At 39.9% G+C, this 27,870-nt stretch overlaps 1 protein-coding gene across 4 annotated transcripts in view; it reads right to left on the bottom strand.

The window, feature by feature from the left end:
* Positions 1–27,870, bottom strand: part of LOC143019524 (VWFA and cache domain-containing protein 1-like) — a 124,687-nt gene that overhangs the window by 37,607 nt on the left and 59,210 nt on the right. For all 4 annotated transcript variants that reach the window (XM_076175210.1, XM_076175212.1, XM_076175211.1 and 1 more), the window contains 9 exons: positions 27,232–27,364; positions 26,186–26,468; positions 18,742–18,873; positions 18,214–18,349; positions 17,778–17,959; positions 10,144–10,325; positions 8,737–8,898; positions 2,577–2,690; positions 786–938 (listed from right to left, as the gene is read on the bottom strand). In XM_076175210.1, coding sequence (XP_076031325.1) covers positions 786–938; positions 2,577–2,690; positions 8,737–8,898; positions 10,144–10,325; positions 17,778–17,959; positions 18,214–18,349; positions 18,742–18,873; positions 26,186–26,468; positions 27,232–27,364 — 1,477 coding nt within the window. The remainder of the gene's footprint in view (positions 1–785; positions 939–2,576; positions 2,691–8,736; positions 8,899–10,143; positions 10,326–17,777; positions 17,960–18,213; positions 18,350–18,741; positions 18,874–26,185; positions 26,469–27,231; positions 27,365–27,870) is intronic.

The following is a 27,870-nucleotide window of genomic DNA, read 5'->3' as shown; positions in this document are numbered from 1 at the left end:
GAGGGTGGTGAATGAGAGTGGAGTATGTGGGGATGAAATGGGTGGAAGTGGATTTATGCCTTTGACTTTGGCTACCTCCCTTGTATGGGGCAAAAAGCTGTTAGTGTATATATATGTATGTATGTATATACAGTATACACCCTCTTCTCTTTCTGTCTGGATATATATCTAACTTTTTCTTTTCCATGGGACCAACAATGGATACTAGCAAGTGATGGCGGTGCAAAAACACCCACCACAGAGAATTGTCTCCTTGCTGCCCATATTCAAAAACCATCAACATTCTCACTTCCATCTAGATGTGGAGCCCTGAGGGGTACTTGGTCTCTGGACTGGGCCCAAGATCTCACTCTATGAGCTTCAACCATATTTCTAAAAAAAATTCACATATAAGGTGCTTGCAACTGCTCTCCTCTTCCTACCACTTTTAGCTGGGGATATACAAACAGCCCCAAATACATACAACACAGACAACAGTTCAAAGTTTCTTCCAGAGAGATCCATGGGAAGTTCTGAGGACTGCTGCCAGATTTTTCACTATGTGAAACTTGAGGCAACACTTGAGTTGAGAGAGCATTGGTGATTACTTTTAATTTCCCATGTCTCTTCTTTCCACTACCCTTTTTAAACTTCTCCTAACCACTTCCACAACTCCACTTATTCAGTGCAAAGCTGTCCCCCTATGATGGAAGTACTGGTCATTGTCAATGAAATACAATACAATACAAAAATGTTTTGAAATAATTATGTAAAAGTAGGTTTGCAACAAAATTTCTGTAAAATACCTTTATGATTTTAAACTTGCTAGCTGGAGTCCGGTCTCTGAATATTTGAGTGACCTTATCTTCCCATTCTTTGTTCTCCTCACGAAGATAGGCTTGAACATTATGGAAACATGTTGGGGCAAATTTGACAGTGCCATTACCCTTGTATACTGTCTAAAGAGAAATTAAATAATTCATTAACTGTTAGAAGTGATACAAATTTTCAGATATATATGTACCAAAATTCATGTCTTCAGAAAAAATCATAATATTAACCTTTGTTTATGGTAAACAGATCTACTTTTTTTTTTTTTAATGGATTTTCAAGAGCAAAAATTCCTTAGTGTGTACAAAAATAGCTGACTTCCAAAATTGTCAAATACAGCATTAAATTTGGTTCATGAGACGGATGTCTTATGTGATATACAGTTTGCTTTATTTTGATGTGAAGACTTCTTGATATCATTTGGGTGATGCAGCCTCAAGACAGACTGGCTGTGTAGGCTTGGATGTTAGCAGCTATTTCATAGTTGTTGTTGTTGTCGTTCCCTAGACTGTCTGTCCGAGCAGTCCCGTTTCCCCAAGGAATGCTACAGCCGAAACTGGGTTTTCCCACAAATCCCTTATAGAGTGTATGTTGTGTTGTTTGCGTGCATGATTGTGTATAATGCAGTCATAGTTGATGCATAATGTATAATTGTGTATAATGCAGTCATAGTTTCATAGTTGATGTGCTGGATTATTGTCAAGTCAACTGTGTTGGTGAACACTTTTGTGTTGTGTTCTGTGATGAGACTGTATAATGCTGGTGAGAGTATTGACCCTTGTACAATCTTGTTGTCACATCACCCAAACGACACCAAGAGAGGTTTCACTTTGAAATGGAACAGACTGTGGAGTACTGTTGAAATCAATTATCTCATGCTAGGTGGGTAGCAATCCCCTTTATCTGTTAAAGGCCATTTACAGAGTCAAACAGTTTATCCAACACATGTTTGAAGTGATGTTTTACCATGTGAATGGGGTATTTGGTTGTCAATCACATTGGTCAAATGGTTTGAAGCAAGTCTAGCTGAACCTGACTTCTGTGGGCAGCTAACAAACAACATGATGTCATCAACAAACAGTTTGATCATGAGAACAATAGCCAAACATTAAATCTTAGTAGCTATTTCTATTCTCATATAATTATGCCAGTCATGTGGCTATAATTTTAAATAATAAAACAAGTTGGTGTGTGAATTTTGGTCTCTTTTTCAACAACCAATCTTTTGTCCATTTTGATCTTCTTTTCTTTTCCTTAATGCCACTATCAAACCAACAGCAATCAACCACTTCGGTACAATGACGCCTATGTAGGTGTCATGAGGCATGTGTGGGTACATGAGGATGCCAGGCGGGACACCATGAGCATAGCTCCCCTTCCCGTAAAATACAACTAAGTAGATATGAAAGGCCAATTGACTTGTGTTATTTAATTTCTTTCTCTCACAATGATGATGAACAATTATTACTTTTTAGTACAGTGATATACTTTACAGATTTTGTTCTGGTTAAGGACTGGAGATTTTGTATGGCCAACCCTCAGCTAAATAAAATTATCTGTTCTTAGCTGGAACAATATACATGAAGTCACTGATGAAAGATTAAAGATCTTTTCCTTTATGAAAACCTGGCAGTGGCTATTTCTGCACTCACACATGGATATACAGGACTAAAAATATATATTAGAAGATAATAGATGAATATATAAATTAGAAAATAAAAACATAGCAATGGAAAGCTAGCCCAATGTAAGGATATTTCACTTACTGCATTGAAGTATCTACATAAGCTGTCTTCAGAAACTGTGTCAAGGCGATGATATTGGAAATGTGGAGTTCGACATTCAACTTCACTTTTACATACGCACTTGGATGATGTTATCTGAAAGTGAGGATGAAAAGCATTTGAGGCAACATGTCCTTGTAATGCTTAAGTCTCTTTAGCATGTGGTTCATCCCTACCGCAGATGACTTCCATTCATAGACATTTGTCATGATACAAAGAAGCACGGGTGTGGCACTGTAGATGTTGTAAGTGTTGTATATCTATGTCCCATATCATCAAATAATATAGCTCTTGTTACTCATTCCCAAAAAGCTCCTTTAAATATTAAATTTAACCAACTTGTAGGTTATCTTAAGTTAGATATAGAGATATTGGGACAAATTATGGGAAAGGTGGAGGGGGAAACACAGGTCTTTATCTGAATAAACTCGATATTCACATAAAGACCCGTGTTTCCCCCTCCACCTTTCCCATAATTAAGTTAGATAATAAGATATGAAAAAGAATAGGCTTTCTTTTATATAAATATTTCAGTTGCGGGAGACTTATGAATCAGCGGTGGAGTAGTACACAAATGGAATATTCTACAGTGGTCATGGGTCATCATAACAATGATGATATGAAGAAGTAGCATCATCATTCATGTTAATATCACAACAAAGATATGTCGTAGCACATTTGTAAAATAATACTGATGACCCACTTTCGGAGAAGAATAAGCGAAGATGTAGAGATCTGTATATTTCGATCACTTACTGTGATCCTCTTCAGCAGAGGATCACAGTAAGTGATCGAAATATACAGATCTCTACATCTTTGCTTATTCTTCTCCGAAAGTGGGTCATCAGTATCATGTTAATATATTTTACTATTTTGTTTAGATAACTAGCAATTGATAAATTGTAAACCTTCTTCACTCAAAAATAAAGAAGTGGATGGATTGTGTGAAGCCAGGTAAATAAATAGGAATAGACTAGGCTTACAGATGTAACAAATTAGCACCTGCTGTTGGCACTTGTGTTGTGCTCCCCTTACAAAAAGGAGGGACATGAGCCGTGGTACCCTTCACTCTCACTCACACCCTTGTTCATACCCCTCTCTAGTAGAGTAAGTTAATTTTGTATATTTTCATATTATGTAAAATATTATGTAAATTAAACAGTTTTTGCACCTCATCTTTGTTTTCAATCCCAGTGTAGACAGAAAATCCCAATAAAAGGTATTAACCACTTCCATACAGTGACGCCTACATAGGCGACATGAGGAGCAAGTGGGTACGCAATGATGCCGACATCGGCATCTTGATCATATTTATTGTAGTCGTACATACGTAACTTCCATTCTCTCTAAACTGGCTTCATCATATTTTCTATGGTTATCAAAATTCACGGGTGAAAGAGAACGAACGATTGAGCACTGACTTTATTTTTTATAATGCGATTATTATGACGCAACATCGCACGTCAGGCAGCTAATGCTGCCAGACGTGTGATGTGCCCCAGAGTGAAGAGGTTAAGCACACTAGCAACTGTATTGAAGAAACTGATCAAATCATGGCCAAGTTTTGATACAGCAACTCAAATACAAAAGCTGGTCTGTGACATATACTTCCCCCTTATAAGGGAGGTAGCCAGTTAAGGCATGGACCTACTCCAACTTGTCACCCATTTATTTCCCTTTCTTTTTAGCTACTCATAGATGAAGGGTCTTTAGCCCTCTGCCTGGATCATAAGCATTGGAGCTAGACACAACACATCCATAGCAGGGCCAGCTTCTTCATTTATATGGCGACCTTTCCTCATTGTCCCCTCATGCAAAAAGAGAAATGACAAGGAGGAATCACTTTAGGCTGCATCAATTTTTAGTCCATTCACAACCATTCTCTACTCACAGTTATCCTTTGCCTTCTTTCCTTGCTCAAAAGACATTCACTTTTTACTGAAGGCTCCCTTCACCCTATCCATCCATCTCATTCCTGGTCTTCCTCTCAAGTTCACTCCATCCACCTCTGCTTCCACACTCTTTTTGCTAAACTCTCCTCACTCATTATTTCTATGAGCCAAAATCATCCCAATATTCTTTCATCAGTTCTAACTACCAGTTCCCTTTCCACTCCTATTTTCCTCCTACCCTCCTCCAAGTTTTCACCCTATAGTGCCATAGGCACAACCACTCTTTCATATAGTTTTCACTTTGCATCCACTCCCAGTTAACTATTTCTCATGGCACTTTTCATTCCTCTAAGACATTTACTTGTTTCCCTCCACTCTACAATTTACCTCCACCCCGACTCCTCCATTCCCTTCTACATGTGACCCTAAATACTTGAAACTATCCGCTTCCTCTAACCTCTTTCCTTTAAGACTTACTTACACTTTACTGCCACCCTCTTCCCTTGTACACCTCATCACCTTATTTTTACTTACATTTACTTTCAACTTCCTTTGATCAAATACCTACATATGAATATAATATACCATGTCTGGGGGTATTGGCTGCATATTATTGTGGGGTTAAAAGCTGCTCAGTAGCATGCAGGAATAAAAGCTTCATCTCCAGTCCATGTTTCCTTTACCGTGTTTATACAACTTTAGGGTTTATATGGGGCACCCCTATGGACTAGATCCACACATCATTTTCTCTGTGATAGAGGAAATATCTATTCATAGAGAAAAGATGATACTTTATTATATTGCGACTGTCCCTCCATTATGCTGTACCCCATTCTTGATACTGTCCTGTACCACTTCTCTGAAAATTAATTTCCTTATTTTTGCTGAACCCTATGGTGGGGGAAAGGAATACTGCCACAAGTGTTTCCACTTGAGTCATAAAAGGCTACAAAAATGGGATGGGGATAGGACTAGACATCCTACTCTCTGTAGCCCCAAAGGGGACATTCCTAAAAAAAAAAGCAAAGAGATAAGAGGGTCTGTGGGGAATTTTCCAACCAGAACCCTAAGGTTTGGGTCTTTCAATGTGTGTGGATGTGGTACACATGAGAGTAAAAGGGAAGAGATAGGCAGTATGTTTGTGAGAAGATGGATATGTTGGCATTAAGTGAAAATAAGTTGAAAGAAAGGGGTGAGTTTGAGTTTGGTAGTGTAATTGAGAGGGTGTCAGGAGTGAGGAGAGGAATAGGGGGAGAAGGGGTGGCTATACTAGTAAGTGAAGAGAAAGGTAAATGTGTAGTGGAGAGGAAAGAGGTTTCTTCATGGTTAATGTGGATGAAGGTGAAACTGGGAAGGGAGATATGGGTTTTTGTAACTGCATATGGGCCTGGTAGTGTGAAGAGTGTAGAGGAAAGGGATTTTTTTTTATAGATTTAAATGAATGCATAGAGAGTTTAGGGAGAAATGTCAATGTAGTGGTATTGGGAGGTCTTAATGCTACGGTAGGAAATGAACATATAGACGGAGTGGTTGGAAAATGTGGAGTTCCAGGAAAAAATAGTGTAGAGATAATGGTGGAGATATGTCTAGATAGTTGAAGATAGCAAATGCAGTGTTTAGAAGTGTCACAAGACACAGCACATCCACAGCAAGACTGCTTCATTAAATTGGCAAGCCCCCTCTCCATCCCCTTGTGCAGAAAAGATGGGGAGAAATCCCTTTGGGCTGCAATAAATTATTTCTCACACATACTCCCTCACCCACCATCTCTCACCCACTCCCCCTCATGCATCACAGCATCATCCATACACAACCATACTCTATTCACCCCTATCTTCTGTCCTCTCCTGTCCTTCCTCAACAGACATTCCCCTCTTTCCCAATGCCCCTTTCACCCCATCCATCCATCTCATCCTTGGTTTCCCCCTCATGTTCACTCCTTCCACCTCTGCCTTCCACACCTATTTTACTAGCCTTTCTTCACTCATTCTTTCCATGTGTCAAAACCATCCTAATACTCTTTCATCAACCCTACCTACAAACTCCCTTTCCACTCCTATTTTCCTCCTCACCTCCTCATTTCTCACTCTATATAGCCTAGTAACCCCTATCATACTTCTCAGGCACCTCATCTCAAATACATCCAAACTCCTTCTCTTTTTCCTATGTTCCATGTTTCTGCTCCATTCAGTGTTGTCGGCACAATCACTCTTTCATACAATCTCCTCTTAGCATTTATTCCCAAATGTCTATTTCTTATTACACTTTTTAATACCCAAAGGCATTTACTTGCTTCTCTCAGTCTACATTCTACCTCCATCTTCACTCCCTTTCCCACCACATTTACACCCAAGTTTCTAAAACTATCCACTTCCTCCAGTCTCTCTCCCTTAACCACTTCACTCCGGGCCAAAATCTCGCGGGCAGCATTAGCTGCCAGACGTATGATGTTGCGTCATAATACATGCATCATAAAAAATAGTCACCACTTATATCGATCGTTCTCTCTTTCACCCGTGAATTTTGATAACCATAGAAAATGTGATGAAGCCAGTTTAGAGAGTATGTCAGTTACGCAGGAACAACTACAATAAATATAATCAAGACACCGATATGGCAGCCTCGTGTATCCACTTGCTCCCCATGCCGCCTACGTAGGCGGCACCGTATGGAAGGGATTAATACTCACCTCCAGTCTGCTAACACTTTCTCCCCTTGTATATATCATCGCCTTACTTTTACTCACATTTATCTTCAACTTCCTTTTTTTGCACACATTCCCAAACTCTGTCACTAACTTTCTCAATCTCTCCTCTGATCCTACTACAAGTGCAGTGTTGTCAGCAAACAACAACTGGCTTATCTCCCATTTTTCTCCATTTTCTTTAACCATCTCAAATCCCTGACCCACTACCTTTGCATTTACCTTTTGCACCACCCCATCCATGTATAAATTGAACAGCCAAGGCAACATAACACATCCCTATTGAAGTCCCACCTTTACCTCAAACCACTCACTCTCTCCATTTCTGATTCTAACTTAAGCTCTACTACTCTTGTAAAAATTCTTGACTACTCTTAAAAGCTTTCTTCCTATCCCATATATCTGCAATACCTCCCACAGTGCTTTCCTGTTTACCCTGTCATAAGCCTTTTCCAAATCCATAAAAGCCCCAAAAACATTCTTACCTTTTCCTAAAGCTTTCTCACATATCTGTCTTACCACAAAAATCTGATCTATGCAACCCCTACCTATCCTAAACCCACACTGTTCCTCACCAATTACTCCTTCTGTTCCTCTCCTAATCCTCTCAATCAAGACCCTCCCATGAGCCTTCCCAAATACACTTAACAATCTGATACCTCTGAAACTACTACACTCACACATGTCCTTCATTCCCTCCCATTCCTCTCTCAGCTTCTTGTACTTCTTATTTTCTTTCTCATTTAAGCAGTTCACTCTAAGCACCTCCGTACTTTCTGTCCTTTTCCTCTTTCTCCATCTATCCTCCACTCTCAACTTACCTTCCACCAAAAAAATGATCTGATATTCCCCCACTCTCTCCCCTTTGAACATATACATCCTTAACTCTTCCTACTATACTCCTGGTTACCACTATATAGTCCATTAATGCTTTATCTACCACCCTTCCATCCACCACACTCTCCCATGTGTACTTATGGTTGACTTTCTTCCTAAACACTGTATTTGCTATTAACTCTCTTTCTAGGCACTTCACCATTGACACTCCAGTATGATTTTTTCCTGGAACTCCACACTTCCCAACCACTCTATCTGTTGGTTCAATTCCTACCCTAGCATTAAGATCTCCCAATACCACTACATTGACATTTCTTCCTTATCCCTCGATGCACTCATTAATAATACCTACATATATATATATATATATATATATATATATATATATATATATATATATATACATATATATATCGCAAAAATAATCACAATAACGTGTGACTAAATAATATTGCAGAAACCACAGGGAAAATAAAGTCGGAATACCAAACCTCTTCGTCTATTACGACATCCTCAGAGTACTCCGAGGATGTTGTAATAGACGAAAATGTTTAGTATTCCGACTTTATTTTCCCTGTGGTTTCTACATACATATGCCAAAGGCTTTTTCCCCCTTACACGGGGGAATATATATATATATTAACACAAAGGAAATATAAATATATACTGTATATAAATCAGTCAATCAAATCCAATGAGGAAATGCTACCTTGCCATTTTCTTCAATCCTAATGGCGATGTTCAAGATTAAGTCTGTATCGTTGATGGGAGTCCAGAAGTAATGGAATCTTTTTTTGCCGAATCTAATCCCATTAGGAACATTCACTCCTCGAGGGCGGCCGATGCTCTCCACAAAAAAGGTTTCCACCTCCTGAAGAAGCACAAACAATGAGGCCATGAGATGTCAACAAAACAAAACTATTCATTATTGCAGCCTACATTTCTTAATAATGATCATATTTATAAAGGCAAATGTAAGAATGATTATCATATCAAAGAGATTACGATTACATGTATTGATACAACAATATATAATGATAATTGTTTAATGTGTGCCTAATAGTAAGAAAAGTACTGGTGGATTAGAAGAGTACAAGTACAGTTCCATCTACTGTCATTATTCATACATATATATATATATATATATATATATATATATATATATATATATTTATAAATATATATATATATATATATATAAATATATATATATATATATATATATATATATATATATATATATATATAAATACATATATATACATATATACACCAAAGGCTTTTTCTCCTTTACAAGGGAGGTAGCTAAAAAACAAAGGCATAAAATCCACTCCCACCCATTCCATCTCCACATACTCAATTCCCATTCACCCCCCTCCCTCCCTCTTATCTTGGCTCCTCCTGGATGATGGGTCATCCCTGCATCATGCCCACTCCCCTGGGTCAGAAGCAGTGTTGCAAGACACAGCACATCCACAGCAAGGCCACTTCATTAAATTGGTGACACTCCCTCTTTGTCCCCTCATGCAGAAAAAGAGAAGATGGGGAGAAATCCCTTTGGGCTGTGTCAAATTAGTTTTTCACACACCCTCACCCCTCCATACCCCACCCAGTTCCTCTCATGCACCACAGCATCATCCATACACAACCATTCATAATCAATATCATATACTACTTGACTAGTACTTTACACTTTTACTAATATCATATCATTATTATTCTATGATGTCATTAGTATATAATCAGCATATCATATTCCTGGAAAAGCTGGTGAAATTCGCCTCATGGATTCCACAACTGGACTTATGACTAAAACTGTGTAGTTAAGACAACTCCACATACACGTACACCCACAATATATAAAACTGTAAAATTAGTCTGGTTAAGGCAGAAGTCCAACATGATAGTAATAATGATAATGATGATAACACATGCATATACCAAGGGCTTTCCCCCTTACAAGGGAGGTAGTCAAAGCCAAAAGGCATAATTCCACTCCCAACCATTTCATCCCCACATACTCCTCTCTTCTTTGCATAACAGTTTCATTACACAGTCACTCTCCACTAATCCCTAACAATAATAAAAATATTAATAAAAGTAAAACATGTTATACCTCATTGCCCTCAATCCGATTTACCATCTTCCTGAGTAATGGTCTAACACTGGAGTCAGTCTCAAGGAGTGTGATGTCAACTACTGTTGGATCCTCGTCGAGAGAGAGAGGTGACGGGAGGAGTGGGTGATGCAGAACCCTGCCATAGGTGTCCACGATGAAGGCATACGACTCACCCATGTCTGAGGACAAGGTGACGTGATCAGCTCATATGAACATTTACACAACAAAGGGTAGAGGTCCTGGAGCTGCAACGTCTACGTCGTGGGACCACCCCCCAACCCCAAGAGTTGGGGGCCAAACAGCAGCATCTACCCCTGGCCATCAGCTCTACGCAGATGGCACCGATCCCCAAGGAGGAGCTACGCCTACCTGGGGGAGTACCACAATCCTTTTTTTTCCAACACACAATGTTACGTTTTTTCTGCACTGAGGGGTCATTTTCCGGCGATCACCCCTCTTCTTCTACTTTTAGCCGGAGATGTAGAGAGCAATCCTGGGCCCACCACAAAATACACATGCCCAACATGCTCTAAACCCATTACTTCGAGCAGACAGACAAAGGGCTCAGTTCAGTGCAATATGTGCAAAAACTGGGCCCACCTCACTTGTACAACACTTGCTGACACAAACCAATACACAAACACTTGGACATGTTCTACCTGCCCTCCAGTAACCCCAATCCCACCTCCCCAACCACAGCCAACACCCTTACCCACTCCCAATTTCCCTTTGCCCTTACCCCCGATTAGTACTCCCCTTCCTTTGTCCCCGATCTCTCCTTTCCCCCCCTCTGACCCAGATCCTACACCTTCCCCACTACCACCCCAACCTCAACCCCAAACGGCAACATACAACACATACAAAACACACAACATCAACATATTACAACACAACATTGACGGTATAAACACTAAAAAACATGAACTTGAACACTTTCTTAAACAACACAACATACACATTGCAATTCTACAAGAAACAAAATTAAGACACTCACACAAAACACCATCATTTCATAATTACACCACCATCAGACAAGACCGGACTGACGGCAATGGCGGTGGACTCATCACCCTGATCCACCATTCCATCTGTTTTGTGGACACAAGTGCCACAACCAAAATTCTCCTCCCTACCACAGATAACACAACAGAAACCCAATCCATTCGTATCCGCACAGGCAACAATTCAACACTAACAATAGTTAACATGTACATTCCCCCCCAATCATCCCCCACAGTTCCAAACACCTTCAGACCTCAACTCAGCCAACTAACCTCAATCCCCAACCTGATCATGGGTGGTGACTTCAACGCCAAGTCGTCTGCCTGGTTTGTCGACAACCCTGACACAGACAGAGGGCTTGATATACAGACTCAATTCGACTCATTGACTATCATGAACAACACGCATAATCATACACATATCCCATACCAAGCCCTCTACACTCCCTCCTCTCCTGATATCACCTTTTGCTCCTCCTGCCTAACCCCAACAACATCATGGAGAGTGGTCGGAGCCCTTGGTTCTGACCACCTTCCAATCATCATCACCACCAAAACAAGATGCACCCCAGCTGGCCACAGACACACTTACACCAATTACAAGAGAGCTAACTGGGAAGCCTTTAATGAAGAGACAGAACAACATTTCGAAACACTTAACAGTACACCAATCACAAACATAAACAATGCTGTGCACGCTTTTAATACAATCATACAAAACGCAGACAAGAGATACATCCCTAGAGGCAACAGAAAATCACACAACCCCAACTTCACACCAGAAATCCAAGGCCTCATCAGACAACGTGACACACTTAAACACGATACCCCCACACCTATCCCTCAAAACATAGCAGACCAAATACAAACACTAAACACTGTGATTGCCAATAAAATACATGAACAAAAAACACAAAATTGGCAAAACTTTATCAATACACTTGATCACAAAACAAACACCAGCAAATTGTACAAAACACTCAACAGCATCACACTATCCAACACTAACACTACACGCTCTCACGCAGCAATAATCACAACAACAGATAATCTACCCTCAAACAGACAACAAGCAAACGCACTCATACGTCATTTTGCACAGACGAGCCATCTTACATCTCACCCTGACGACCGACGCACCATTCGACGTAAGAAAGACTTTCCCACAGACTCAGACTATACACCCTTCATAGACAGTCAGACAAAACTCATATTGCATAGTCTCAAGCACTCATCTGCCTGTGGCCCTGATAACATAAGCAACATACACCTAAAACACATTGGACCACAAGGTATACACGCACTCACAAACATTGCAAACTACAGCTATTCACACAACACAATACCCGACATCTGGAAGCATGGTAAAATAATCACCATTCCAAAACCGAACAAAGACCCAACAATCCCAACATCGCACCGCCCAATCACACTTCTCTGCACCCCCTCTAAAGTCATTGAACGCCTAATACTTAAACTTGTCACACCATATATTCCCCTTGCTGACTCACAACACGGTTTTAGGCCACTACACTCCACAAACACTCTTCTGACAAACCTCACACAAAGAATTTTAGATGGCATCAATTCAGATAGGCCCCACCACAGAACACTTCTTATAACATTGGACATTAGTAAAGCTTTTGATGCTATCCCCCGCCACAACCTAACAAATAAAATATACAACACAGACATGCACAATAACACCAAAAGATGGCTGGCCAATTATCTGGCAGGCAGGAATGCTCATGTGTCATATAATGGCCAATCATCGCACATCAGAAACATTAAGAACGGAGTACCACAGGGCTCGGTTCTATCCCCCACATTATTTAATCTATACATGCATGACTTACCCACGCCAGACACCTCAGAAATACAAATCTCTTCCTACGCAGACGACATAACAATCACATGCACACATCGTAACACAGACAAAGCTGCAGAAATAATCCAGCCTTACCTTGACACACTCAACACATGGTTCATCACAAACAGACTCAAAATAGCTCCAACCAAATCTACAGCAACACTTCTCACCAACTGGACAAAAGAACACAAATACATACCTCATCTCTACATCAACAACACTCTAATACCACACACAAACACACCGAAAATTCTTGGTGTAACATACGATACATCCATGTCTTTCAAACAACACCTCACAAACATAAAAAACAAATGCACACCTAGACTTAACGCACTTAAGTCAATCACTGGAACAACATTTGGACAAAACAAAGAAACTAATATAACAATATACAAACAATGCATACGCTCAGTGATGAATTATGCGAGTCCTGCATGGGCTCCTAATCTCAGTGAGACACACCACAACACCCTTCAAATCATACAAAACAAAGCCCTAAAAACAATTACAGGCTGCACAAATACATCACCTACAGACCATTTACACCATGAAACAAAAGTCCTCAAAGTCAAGGACCACCTCGACATGAGAGGCACACAAACACTTGCTGCAGCCACCACAAACACATCACACCCGCTACACTACATAGCAGAACACCCACACACACCAAGAAACATTAAAACTACACCCAAAGACCTTTATTACACACAGATACTCTCTTCTCTTCCTCCACAACCACCAAATACCAGCCTCCGGAAACATATTCATAATCATATCACTCACCGCTCCATTAACACACTGAAAGACAACACACTGCTGCATGCCAGACCCCCTGATATCCACCCTTCTGAATCTTCTCTCCCACGTAGGGACAGAGTCCACTTGGCCAGACTGCGATGCGGTCACCACCCAGCACTTCTAAGCTACCAGAAGAGGCTGGACGACCGTGTTGTGAACAGCTGCCCAGGATGTAACACTTCACCCCATACCATACAACACATAATGGAAGACTGCATTATACACAATCATGCACGCAAACAACACAACATACACTCTATAAAGGATTTGTGGGAAAACCCAGTTTCGGCTGTGGCCTTCCTTGGGGAGACGGGACTGCTCGGACAGACAGTCTAGGGAACGACAACAACAACAACAAAGGGTAGAGTGGGGATGGGTGACAGTTTTTGCAATGAGTTGAATCACCTGGTGATTGAAGTGTAATTACAAAGGATTACAAAGGCGGAGTATGCCGACAGGAGACCTTTTAGTCCATATCTAGGTCGGATGCGAAAAAATTATAATAATGATAAATAAATGAATAAATAAATAAATAAATAAATGAATGAATAAATGAAAAAATATAATAATGTAAATAATAATAAATAAAAGGCATAAATATATGCATAGGTATAGTTAAATGATAAACAAACAGGAAAATAGTAAATAATAACATATTGACATATAACTAATAATAAATGAGAATCAAGCAAACACTAATAAACAGACAAATGATAACAAAACGAATAAACAAATAATATAAAATAAATGATAGTCATTACAGCATCTTGCTTAGGTGCTTATCTAAATGATTCTTAAAGCTTCAAACTGAACTACATTGCACTGCCTCTGCAGGAAGTTTATTCTATTCATTAACTACATGGTTGGAGAAGTTGTTTCTACCCACTTCCAAACTAAATCTATTTTCTGACAGTTTGAGACTATTGTTTCTTGTTGGATTCTCATTCAGTGTGAAAATTTTGTCACTTTTGATGTTGTCAATTCACTTTAGTCTTTAGTTCATTTGAATACCTGAATGACTGTGAGGTGGGGATGGGGTTTGTGATACTATGCAGAAAAAGAGAAAGAAAGAGAGACGGGGGATATATATGTATGTATATAAATATATATATATATATATATATATATATATATATATATATATATATATATATGAGGAGTAGAGGGAAACACACAAGTTGAACAAGAATTTATTCTTAGACTAGTTTTGTACAGTGGTGCTTCCTCAGAAAGAATGTTTGCACTACAGAACAACTAACATTAAATACAAAATGTGAGGAGAGAGAGGGTATAAGGATAGGTGTATTCCTGTTCATGGGGGCTCAAAATCATGTGGGCTAGTCAGACTGGTGCTCTGTGTGGTGCTACGGGTGATCTGATGTCCTGATTCCTTTCATTCTGTTGCTGCATAGAGTGCTGTTAATTTTTATCATTTAATATCCCCTATTCTATTATTTGTGCATTTATTTGTGGCTATGTATATGGCTTCTACAATTTTCCTCTGTTTCTTACTGAGATTGTTGTGTTATATATCTACTTCATCTAATTTTGGTAGGTGTCCTTTTTCTTCAATATTGTTCACGAATGCACTGGTGTTGAGGTGGTGACGGACATCAGCTCTGTGTTCTTTAAGTTTTGTTGGCAAACTCCTGGGTGTTTTTCCAATATAAATATTTTCACAACCTGAGCAAGGGATTTTATAAACTAAACTGTCGGTATCATTATTTTCTGCCTTTGTTTTCATGATGTCACCGATTTTCTTTTCTGTGTCACACGAGATATGGATATTTGTATTTCTTAGTTCTTTATTTAATGTGCAGGCCAAATCAGATGTGGAAACTACTACATATATTGTGTTGTTTGTGTTTTCTTTCTTGTTATTCTTCCTCTCCCTTATAGATTTGGCTCTCTTCAAGGTGGACAAGAAAAGACCAGTGGGGAAGCCAAGTTTTCTGAAAGTCTCAGTGACATGATGTAGTTCATCATGGAGGAATTTAGGGCTGCATATTCTGAGTGCTTGGAGAAAAAAGCCAACGACTGCACCGGTTTTGGTCTTTTGGTCATGAGCATTGAGATAATGAATGTACCCGGTAGTCATCTATGTGTGTGGGTTTTCTATATACTTTGAATTCGACAGTGCTATTTTCCCTGATGATAACCGTATCTAGGAACAGTAGGGACCCATTAACCTCATGTTCTACAGTTAGTTGAATTGTAGGGTGGACTTGGTTGAGTTGTGAGAAAATGTTAATAATGTTGGTGTCTTTGGGGAGAACGAGAAGGCAGTCATCCATGTACATACATACATATACCAAGGCTTTTTCCCCCTTCCAAGGGAGGTAGCCAAAAAGGGAAAGGCATAAAAACACTCCCACCCATTTCATCCCTAAATACACTCCACACCCCTCCCACCCTCCCTCTCATCTGAGCACCTCCTGGATGACGGGTCATCCCTGCACCCTGCCCACCGCCCTGGGTCAGAAGCAGTGTCGCAAGACACAGCACATCCACAGCAAGGCCGCTTCATTCAATCGGCGACCCCCCCTCTCCGTCCCCCCTTGCATATAAGGAGAGGACGGGGAGAAATCCCTTCGGGCTGCGTCAAAATTTACTCACACATACTAACCCCCCCCACCCCCCTGCCCATTCCTCCTCATGCAATCACAACATCATCCATATACAACCATTCTCCACTCACCTCTGTCTTCCGTCCTCTCCCTTCCTTCCTCTACAGACATTCCCCTCTTCCCCAAAGCCCCCTTCACCCCATCCATCCACCTCATCCTAGGACGTCCCCTCATGTTCACTCCCTCCACATCTGCCTTCCATACCTCTTTTACTAGTCTTTCTTCACTCATTCTTTCCATGTGTCCATGTGTCCATGTACTTGTACCAATTGCTGTTGTTTGGGATAATCCCTATATACTTTTCTTGTTCAAGTGTCTCCATGAAGAGGCATGCAGTTACTGTGCTTAGAGGGGATCCCATAGGCAAACCTTCATGTTGGTAAAATGTTTTTCTGTTGAAGGAAACAGAAGCACACTTGAAGAACATTTAAATTCATTATATATATATATATATATATATGGAGAGAGAGAGAGAGAGAGAGTGAGAAATGAGGAGGTGAGGAGGAGGGAGGAGAACAGGGGTGGAAAGGGAGTTGGAAGATAGGGTTGATGAAAGAGTATTAGGATGGTTTGGACACATGGAAAGAATGAGTGAAGAAAGACTAGTAAAAGAGGTATGGAAGGCAGATGTGGAGGGAGTGAACATGAGGGGATGTCCTAGGATAAGGTGGATGGATGGGGTGAAGGGGGCTTTGGGGAAGAGGGGAATGTCTGTTGAGGAAGGACGGGAGAGGACAGAAGACAGGGGTGAATGGAGAATGGTTGTATATGGATGATGTTGTGATGCATGAGGCTGGAATGGGTGGGGGGATGGGGGGTGAGGTAGTATGTGTGAGCAAAATTTTGACACAGCCTGAAGGGATCTCTCCTCATCTTCTCCTTTTATGCATGGGGGGACGGAGAGGGGGGGGTCGCCGATTTAATGAAGCGGCCTTGCTATGGATGTGCTGTGTCTTGTGACACTGCTTCTGACCCAGGGCAGTGGACAAGGTGCAGGGATGACCCATCATCCGGGAGGTGCTAAGATAAGAGGGAGGGTAGAGGGGTGTGGAGTGTATTCAGGGATGGAATGGGTGGGAATGATTTTATGCCTTTTCCTTTTTGGCTACCTCCCTTGTAAGGGGGAAAAAGCCTTGGTATATGTATGTATGTATATATATATATATATATATATATATATATATATATGAGGGAAAGCAAGGGGGAGAGAGAGGGGAGAAAAAGAGAGAGAGAACCAGAGATAGAGGTGGAAAGAGAGAAGAAGAGGCAGAGACAGAGACACACACACCGAGAGAGATGTACAGATCAGAGATGAAGGTCTACGTGAATAACCTTTTATAGCTGTTATTCTCTCAAGTTCGTTGCTGATAGGGATGTCAGAGCACGTGGCACCAATGAAGGTCTTCTTGACAACGATAGGGAAGCAGATTGACGTGATGATCCCGTAGCCAAAGTTGTCCCAATACGGCACCAGGATCAAAGGCTTGGACAGGTTCTCCGCAATCTCATGGAAACTATGGGAGGGAAGAACATGTATAATGAAACACAGTTTTTAAAAATATGTTATGATTCCTATGCAGTAGCAATGGGGTTCTCAAACTCAAATACCCCTATATCTATGCCTTGCTGTTCTTCAGCTTCCTGAAGAAAACCCTTCAATACTGAATAAAATCACCAGGTCTCTAGGTTTTGGCCTGTGACTTCACCTGAGGAACATTGTTGGTCTTCCCAAGGGGTACATGGAATGGCTCTTTTGTCTTGTACTCACCTGAGAAAACTCTTGGTCGTATCGCTGGAGTAGAGGTCACCCTCATCCTGAAGGCCAATTACCATCATAGTGTCAGGCCCACTCATGCGGGATGATATGTCCTCTAGAAGGTTTCGCACTGTCCCCTGTGCAGCCTCTACAGGGGATCAAATGTCACAGATTTCTATGGAGCTGAATAAAAGCATTCAGTGCCAACCAGAACAAAGTCATAAAAAAGTAATAATAGGCTTTTTGCATCTTTGAACACAATTAAAACTGTCTTAAGGTAAATATAATTGTCTGTGACTCAACCAGAATAAAATAATAAATAAATCAAGTGATAAACAGCTAGATAGATAAACTAAGGAATAAATACACAGGTACATCAATAAACAAAACTGAGTAAATAAATACACAAATCCATGAACAAAAAGTAAAATGAAATATTGTGAACAAGTGAGACAGGTTTATGACAAATAAATAAATGAATAAATGAATAGACACATGAACAGGTAAATGAAAGCATTAACAAGTAATTAGAGAACCAACCGTGAAGAGTGTATGAAACCACAGAGAACCGCCCAGTAGTGTTTTCCTGGATGGCTCTCGTCAGTTCATTTGGGTCGATTCCCTCAGTCAGATTCTGTCTGTCCGTCACAATGACCAGACGCTCCGATTCATCTGTGTTCAGTCAAAACAGGAATGATTTAATAACATAAACACACTTGATATGATTATAGAACATACAATGACACAATGGATACAAGAGAATACTAGGTATAGAAATGAGGAAGAACCATCGAGACTGGACCTAATAATCATATCAGAACCCGAAATAGTGGACAAGATTGAATATAAGACACCAATAAGTAAAAGTGACCACATATTGGTTGAACTGGAACTAAATGAGGAAAAATACATGGAAAAAAACAAACAATATAGAAAGGGAAGACTGATGTATATTAAAACAAAATTTGATAAAATAAGAGAATTCTTTCAAAAAGCAGACTGGGAAAGGATACACAAGGAGGAAACAACAGTAGAAGAGAAATGGAATATTTTGACAAAAATTTATAAAGGAGTGGAAAAGTATGTTCCAAGACTAAAATAAGAAAAAGGATATGTAAAGTGTCGGTACAAAAAAAAGATGTAGGGAGTTAAAAGACAAAAGGGATAATGCTTGAATAAAATGGAAAAAAGACAAAAGACCTGAAAAATGGAAAATATATACTAGTTATAGAAATCAATATATACAAGTGTGCAGAGCAGAAAAGAAAAAATATGAAAAAGATGGCATAGAAAAATGTAAAGATCAACCTAAACTATTTTACAGATTTGTAAAGAACAAACTGAAAAACAAACAAGAATTAGAGAAACTACGACAAGGAGGAGTTGAATACACAGAGGAAATAGAAATGGCAGAAATTATGAACAAGCACTTTAAATCGGTGTTTACGAGGGAGAACATACAACCTAGAGATATTGAGTGGGAGGAGAAAATCCCCCCTATGAAAGAGATAGAAGTATCATGGAATGAAATAATGAATCACTTGAGAAATCTTGATGTCAGAAAATCGCATGGACCAGATGAAATGGCAAACTGGATTTTGAAAGAATGCAGGAATGAACTAACAGACAAAATACATAGCCTAATAAGCAGTTCATTGAAAGAAGGAAAAGTTCCAGAAGATTGGAAAAGAGCAAATATAGTACCAATATATAATAATACAAGAAAGAGATGGATGGGCTGATTGTGCATTTCTAGACCTGAAAAAAAGCTTTTGATAAGGTGCCACATAAGAAATTGCTAAAGAAATTAGAAACTGCAGGAGGAATACAGGGCAAACTTCTGAAGTGGATGGAAGACTTCTTGCATGAAAGAAAAATGAGAGTGGTGATAAGAGACACTCTAATTGGGATAAAGTGATTAGTGGAGATCCACAAGGAACCGTTCTGGACCCAAAAATGTTTGCTATATAAAGGAGGCAAAGAGGAGAGCAGATGTGAAATGGGGTAAAGGTATGACATAACATTTTGAAAGTAATAAAAAGATGTTTTGAAAAGAAATTAAGAGAGGAAGAGGAGGCGAATCAAGTACAGAAGAAAAGGTAAAAGGTGCAGATGGAGAGATGATAATGGAAGAGAAGGCAGTAAGGGGAAGATGGGCAGAATATTTTAGGGAATTGCTAAATGTGAAGGAGGATAGGGAGGGAAAGATAGCTGCAGTGGGAAATGCCAAGAAAATGAGAGTGGTGAGTGAGGAAAATGGAGGAGAAATATGGAAGGATGAGGTGAAGGCAGTTGTTAAGATGATGAAAGCAGGTAAGGCACCTGGTCTGGATGGATGCCATGCAGAATGTCTGAAAAAGGGAGGTACAGTGATGGTGGACTGGCTGGTGAGGTTATTTAATGTTTGTTGGAGAGAGGTTAGAGTGCCGGAGGACTGGAGGAGTGCCTGTATAGTTCCACTTTACAAGGGAAAAGGGGACAAGTGTGAATGTAGTAGTTTCAGAGGGATTAGCTTGTTAAGTGTAGTTGAGAAGGCTTATGGGAGGATCTTGATTGAGAGGATTAGGAGAGGAACAGAGGGAGTAATTGGTGAGGAACAGTGTGGATTTAGGAAAGGTAGAGGTTGTGTAGATCAGATCTTTGTGGTAAGACAGATATGTGAGAAAGCTATAGGAAAGGGGAAGGATGTTTTTTGGGCTTTTATGGATCTGGAAAAGGCTTATGATAGGGTTGACAGAAAGGCACTGTGGGAGGTTATGCAGATATACGGGATAGGAGGAAAGCTTCTGGGAGCTGTCAAGAGTTTTTATGAGAGTAGTAGAGCTTGTGTCAGGATTGGAAATGGAGAGAGTGAGTGGTTCGAGGTAAAGATGGGACTTCGTCAAGGATGCGTTATGTCGCCCTGGCTGTTCAACTTATATATGGATGGGGTGGTGCGAGAGGTAAATGCAAGGGTAGTGGGTCAGGGATTGGAGATGGTTAAAGAAAATGGAGAAAAGTGGGAGGTGAGCCAGCTGTTGTTTGCGGACGACACTGCACTTGTGGCAGGATCGGAGGAGGGATTGAGGAAGTTGGTGGCAGAGTTTGGGAGAGTATGTGATAGAAAAAAGCTAAAGATAAATGTGGGTAAAAGTAAGGTGATGAGATGTACAAGGGGTGAAAGTGGCAGTAGACTGGAAGTGAGCATTAAGGGAGAGCGATTGGAGGAAGTGGATAGTTTTAGATACTTGGGTGCAAATGTGGCAGGAAAAGGTGGAGTGATGGTGGAGGTAGAATGTAGATTGAGAGCAGCGAGTATATGCCTTGGTGGATTAAAGAGTGTAATGAGGAATAGACATTTGGGAATGGATGCTAAGAGGAGACTGTATGAAGGAGTGATTGTGCCAACAGCACTGTATGGGCAGAAACATGGAACATAAGAGAAGAAGAGAGAAGGAGATTGAATGTGTTTGAGATGAGGTGTCTGAGAAGTATGATGGGGGTTACTAGGCTAGATAGTGTGAGAAATGAGGAGGTGAGGAGGAGAACAGGGGTGGAATAGGAGCTGGGAGATAGGGTTGATGAAAAAATATTAGGATGGTTTGGACACATGGAAAGAATGAGTGAAGAAAGACTAGTAAAAGAGGTATGGAAGGCAGATGTGGAGGGAGTGAACATGAGGGGACGTCCTAGGATGAGGTGGATAGAAGGGGTGAAGGGGGCCTTAGGGAAGAGGGGAATGTCTGTTGAGGAAGGACGGGAGAGGACAGAAGACGGGGTGAATGGAGAATGGTTGTATATGGATGATGTTGTGATTGCATGAGGTGGAATGGGTGGGGGGATGGGGGGTGAGGTAGTATGTGTGAGCAAAATTTGATGCAGCCTGAAGGGATTTTTCCCCATCCTCTCCTTTTGTGCAATGGGGGGACGGAGAGGGGGGGTCGCCGATTTAATGAAGCGGCCTTGCTGTGGATGTGCTGTCTTGCGACACTGCTTCTGACTCAGGGCAGTGGGCAGGGTGCAGGGATGACCCGTCATCCAGGAGGTGCTCAGATAAGAGGGAGGGTGGAGGGGTGTGGAGTGTATTCAGGGATGGAATGGGTGGAGGTGATTTTGTGCCTTTCCCTTTTTGGCTACCTCCCTTGTAAGGGGGAAAAAGCCTTGGTATATGTATGTATGTATATATATTAATGATATGGATAAAGGAACTGAAAGTTATATGAGCTTCTTTGTGGACGATGCAAAATTGTTGAAAAAAGTGAACACTGTAGAAGATAGTGAGTCGCTACAGAGTGATCTCAATAAGGTATGGGAATGGAGTAGGAAGTGGGAGATGGAATTTAATATTAAGAAATGTAGTATAATGGAATTTGGAAAAAGCAAAAAAAGAATAGTGGGATCATATAAATTGGGAGAGAAAGAAATTAAAAAAGTAGAAAATGAGAAGGACCTGGGAGTCATTATTATGAATATGTCCCCTGAGAAACATATAAACAAAATTTTTGGAGAAACTTATAATTTAATAAGAACAATCAAAGTGGCATTTACATACCTGGACAAAGAAATGGTGAAGAAAATACTGGTCACTTTGATAAGACCAAGATTGGAGTATACAGCGACGATGTGGTCCCCATGTACAAAAAATGTATAACAAAACTTGAAAGAATACAAAGAGCAATTATGAAATTGGCACCAACACTCTCAGAACTATCATATAAAGAGAGGCTAGCAAAACTTGAGCTACAGACATTAGAGCAAAGAAAAGAGAGAGGAGACTTGATAACTATTTACAGAATCATGAAAGGCATAGAAACTATTGATAGAGAGGATCTAATAAAATGGAATAGTAGAGATACAAGAGGACAAGGAAAGAAATTCAAGAAAGACAGTTATAGAAGAGACCTAAAAAAGAACATCTTTCCCCACAGGGTAACAGACGTTTGGAACAAGTTAGAAGAGAATGTGGTGTGTGCAAAAATTATACACGAATTTAAAAATAGTCTAGATAAAATGAGATATGAAGACAGGACACCACGAGCATAGTTCCCCTTCCCGTAAAATACAACTAGGTAAATACACAAACACATTTACAGGTATGTAAATGACAAACTAAAAGATAAACATGAAACAGTGAAACTTCGTGGAAATAATGAATAAATAGATGATGTAGAAATGGCTGAAATTACGAACAAACTTTTTAAATCTGTATTCACAATTGAAAGTTCACAAAATTGGGAGGAAGGACAGAGAGAAAGACCCCCTGCAATGAAAGAAATAACGGTGACACAGAAAGAATTAATGGACCAAATAAAAAACCTTGACATCAGAAAATCACATGGGCCGGATGGAATTGCAAATTGGATATTAAAAGAATGTATACATGAACTAAAGAACAAAATACACAAGATAATTTATTTCTTACTCAAAGAAGGAAAAGTACCACAAGATTGGAAAAATGCAAATATTGTACCAATATACAAAGGAGGGGACAAAGAAAATCCAACCAACTATAGACCAGTCTCCCTTACAAGTATAATAGCAAAAATATGCAAAAAAGTTATCAAAAGTAGATGGATTAAACATTTGGAAGAGAATAATATACTAAATCCAAAATAATTTGGATTTAGACAAGGAAGATCATGTGCCACAAACATGATTTGCTTTTACTCGAGGCTAATAGCATTTGATAAAGTACCACATTAAATGCTACTAAGAAAAATTGAAACCGTAGGTGGAGTACAAGAAAAGTTATTGGAATGGGTGAAAGATTTCTTGAACAGGAGTAAAATGAGCGTTGTACTTAGAGACAAGAACTCAACCTGGGAAAAATTTATAAGTGGAGTCCCACAAAGTTTTGTATTGGCTCCAATAATGTTTGTCATATATATAAATGACATGGATGAATGTGTGAAATGTTATATGAACTTTGCAGATGATGCAAAACTACTAAAGAGAGTGAGTACAGAGGAAGATTGTAAATCACTACAAAAAGACCTGGACAGTCTGGGAATGGAGTCAAAAGTGTGAAGTGAACTTCAACATCAAGAAATGCAGTATAATGGAATTTGAACAATGTAAAAATAGAATATTGGGACAATATAAAATTGGTACAAAGGAAGTTAAAAAAGTCAACTTGGAAAGGGACCTAGGAGTAACTATCAGCAATGACATGGCACCAGACAAACATATCAACAGAATAGTTAGAGAAACTTTCAATTTACTAAGATCAATGAAAGTGGCCTTTGACTACTTGGATGAAGAAATGGTAAAGAAAATATTAGTTACATTGATAAGACCAAGATTGGAGTATGCTGCAACACTATGGACACCCAGTACTAAAAAGAACATAAAGAAATTAGAAAGAATTCAAAGAGCAATGACAAAGATGGCACCAACACTCTCCAAATTGACATACAAACAAAGATTGGCCAAACTCGAACTACCAACCCAGGAACAAAGAAGAGAAAGAGGAGATCTACTAACCATCTACAGAATTATGGAAGGGATGGAAGTCCTTGATAGAGAAGATTTATTAAAGTGGGATAAAAAAAATAAGAGGACATGAAAAGAAATTTAAAAAGGATAGTTACAGAAGAGATATGAAAAAGAATAGCTTGCCACACAGAGTGGTGGATATCTGGAACAAATTGAATGAGGAAACAATGAGTGCAAAAACTATACAAGAATTTAAGATCAAACTGGATGCTGAAAGATACAAAAGCGGGTCACTACGAGCATAGCTCTCTTCCTGTAAAATGAACTAGGTAAAATATATTTACCTAGTATTTACCTAGTTGCATTTTACAGGAAGAGGGGCTATGCTTGTGGTGACCCATTTTTGTATCTCACAAGATCAAGTTTGTTCTTAAATTCTTGTATGGTGTTTGCACACACACTATTTTTTCGTCCAATTTGTTCCATATATCTATCATTCTGTGTGGGAAGCTATGCTTTTTCAGGTCTCTTCTGTAGCTGTCCTTGTTGAGTTTCATTGCATGTCCTCTTGTTTTTTCTCTGTCCCACTTTAATAAGTCCTCTCTATCAAGGTGTTCCTTTCCTTTCATAATCCTTTAGATGGTTAGTAGGTCCCCTCATTCTCTTCTTTGTTCCAGGGTCGGCAAGTGTTGGGGCCATCTTTGTCATTGCTCTTTGTATTCTTTCTAATTTTCTTATATTCTTTTTTTGTGATAGGTGACCATATCAGCACTGCATATTCCAGTTTTGGCCTTATCAGTGTTTGTAATATTTTGTTATAATTTCCTTATCCTGGTATTTAAAAGCCACCTTTATTGATCCCAACAAATTGTATGTTTCTCCAACTATTCTATTTATATGTATATCTGGTGACATGTCTTTGGTAATGATTACTCCTTGGTCCCTTTCAGAATTTACTTTCTTTACTTCTTTTTCATCAATTTTATACTGTCCTGATATTCTATTCTTGCTTTTCCCAAATTTGATTATACTGCATTTCTTGATGTTGAATTCTACTTCCCATCTCTTGCTCCACTCTAAGACTTTGTTCAGATCACTCTGTAATGACTAATAGTCTATTTCGGAGCTTATTTTCTTTAATAACTTTGCGTCATCCGCAAAGAAGTTCATGTAACATTCAATACTTTCATCCATGTCATTCACATACAGTATATAGCAAACATTATCGGAGATAGCACTGACCCCTGTGGGACGCCACTACTCATTTCTTTCCACTCTGAATATTTGTCTGAGAACTACTCTCATTTTTCTTCCATATAGGGAATCCTCTCTCCAATTCAATAGTTTATATATAAGATTAATTGTTCATACCCAATAGTGGTGGTCTATGAGAGGGACATCAGAGGGCATCATCTCCCAACCCCTTGTCTTTGTAATGTGTCAACAACCTTACATCTATTTGGAGGTGTGGCTCCCAGGGCCTGGTATGGGCTATGGACGGCTCAAGAACTCTCTCACTGAGAGAGTGAGAGAGAGAGAGAGAGAGGGAGAGAGAGAGAGAGAGACATACTTCTGTTCTGCATGAGGGATGGCCGGAGCTTCTTCCTGAGCATCTCCAAGCCGCAAACGAAGATTTCCCGAAGGGTCGAGAATCCACGGGGATTGCCCTCCTTCCCCTGGGCAATGTTCCTTGTGACAAATTCACTCTGCTTCTTCTTGTTCTTCTCATTCCCTGACATGAGGATCCCCTGGAACCCGTGGACCCCAATCTCTTCATAGGACCCCGTCCAGTCATAGTTGTTCAGCCTCCCCAAGGAAGCATTCACCTCCTCTTTGCTGAAGGCAATGGCGATCTGCAGGGTGATAACAGTGATGATGAGCGGGAAGAGGAGGAAGAAGAGGAGAAGGCAAACAATGGTGATAATAAGGTAGAGTGGGAGGAGGAGTAGGAAAAGAAGAAGGCAAAGGTGGATGATGGTGATGATGAAGTAGAGTGGAGGAAGGAGTAGGAAGAAGAGAAGAATGAAGACGATGGTGATGATGAGGAGGATCAGGAAGACTTGAAGGAAAAAAAAAAGGAAGAGGAGCAGGAGTAGAAGGATGAGGTGGAGGAAAAGATAGGGAAGGAGGAGATGGAGAAGGAGATAGAGGGAGTGGAATTTGAGGAAGAGGAGGTGAAGGTGGAGGTGGAAGTGGAGGAGAGGGTGGAGAAGGAGGAATGTATCCCTTATGTGATCAAAACTGCCTGGCAGCAGGTATGCATGTATATACATGGATTATTAATGGGGTTTAATTTGGCATCTTTAACTAGGACAACATGAAAGGGGTCATCCATGTTTCCTGCCACATCACTTGGGTTAGACATAATGCATCCACAACAGGGCCCAACAGCTGGAGCTGAATGATACAATGATGATGATGATAATAATGGTGATGATGATGATGATGATGATGATGATGATGATGATGATGGTGATAATGATGATTATGATGATGATTATGACAATAATGATGACGACAATGATGATGATGATGATGATTATAATGATAATTGTAACAATGACAAAGATAATGACAATGATGAGGGTGATGATTATGACAATGATGGTAACTCACCCTGTCATTTGGACTTGCTGACTTGATGATTCGGTGGATGAGTTTTTCAGCGAGTGACGAGTTGGCCCTGTCCATGTCTACAAGTACCACTATGTCCTTCGGCAGTGGAGACGAAGCGAGGGTGTACCAATACCTAGAAAAGGAGGAGGGTAAAAAGTCATGAATATAAAAATGATAGTATGATTTCTCTCCCATCTGCAATTATCTTTTTATCTATATTTTTATTCATTTACATATTTATTGATTAATTAATTAATTTACTTTTACAGGTCATTACTGTTATCTTGACAAAAAAGTAGGCTTATATTTTTGGATAATTGTTGTTCTTACATACATACATATACTAAGGGTTCCCCCCCCCCCTTACAAGGGAGGTAGCCAAAGTCAAAAGGCATAATTCCACTCTGACCCATTTCATCCCCACCCACTCCACTCCCATTCACCACCCCTCCCTCCCTCTTTTTTTAGCTTCTGGATGACAGGTCATTTCTGCATCTCACCTATTGCCCTGGATCAGAATCAATGCAAGGCAAAAAAGTCAAGTTATGGTAGTAATAATATAATATTGATAATTGCAACAGTATTAATAGGGCGGGAGTGAATTTATGCCTTTATATTTGTGCCGTTACGAGCAGTAAC

Source organism: Oratosquilla oratoria, chromosome 37, assembly GCF_046742065.1.
Source record: "Oratosquilla oratoria isolate Oo_2021 chromosome 37, ASM4674206v1, whole genome shotgun sequence".
Taxonomy (NCBI): domain Eukaryota; kingdom Metazoa; phylum Arthropoda; class Malacostraca; order Stomatopoda; family Squillidae; genus Oratosquilla; species Oratosquilla oratoria.
Note: the sequence above shows the minus strand (reverse complement) of the source record. Positions and strands in the feature narration are given on the sequence as shown.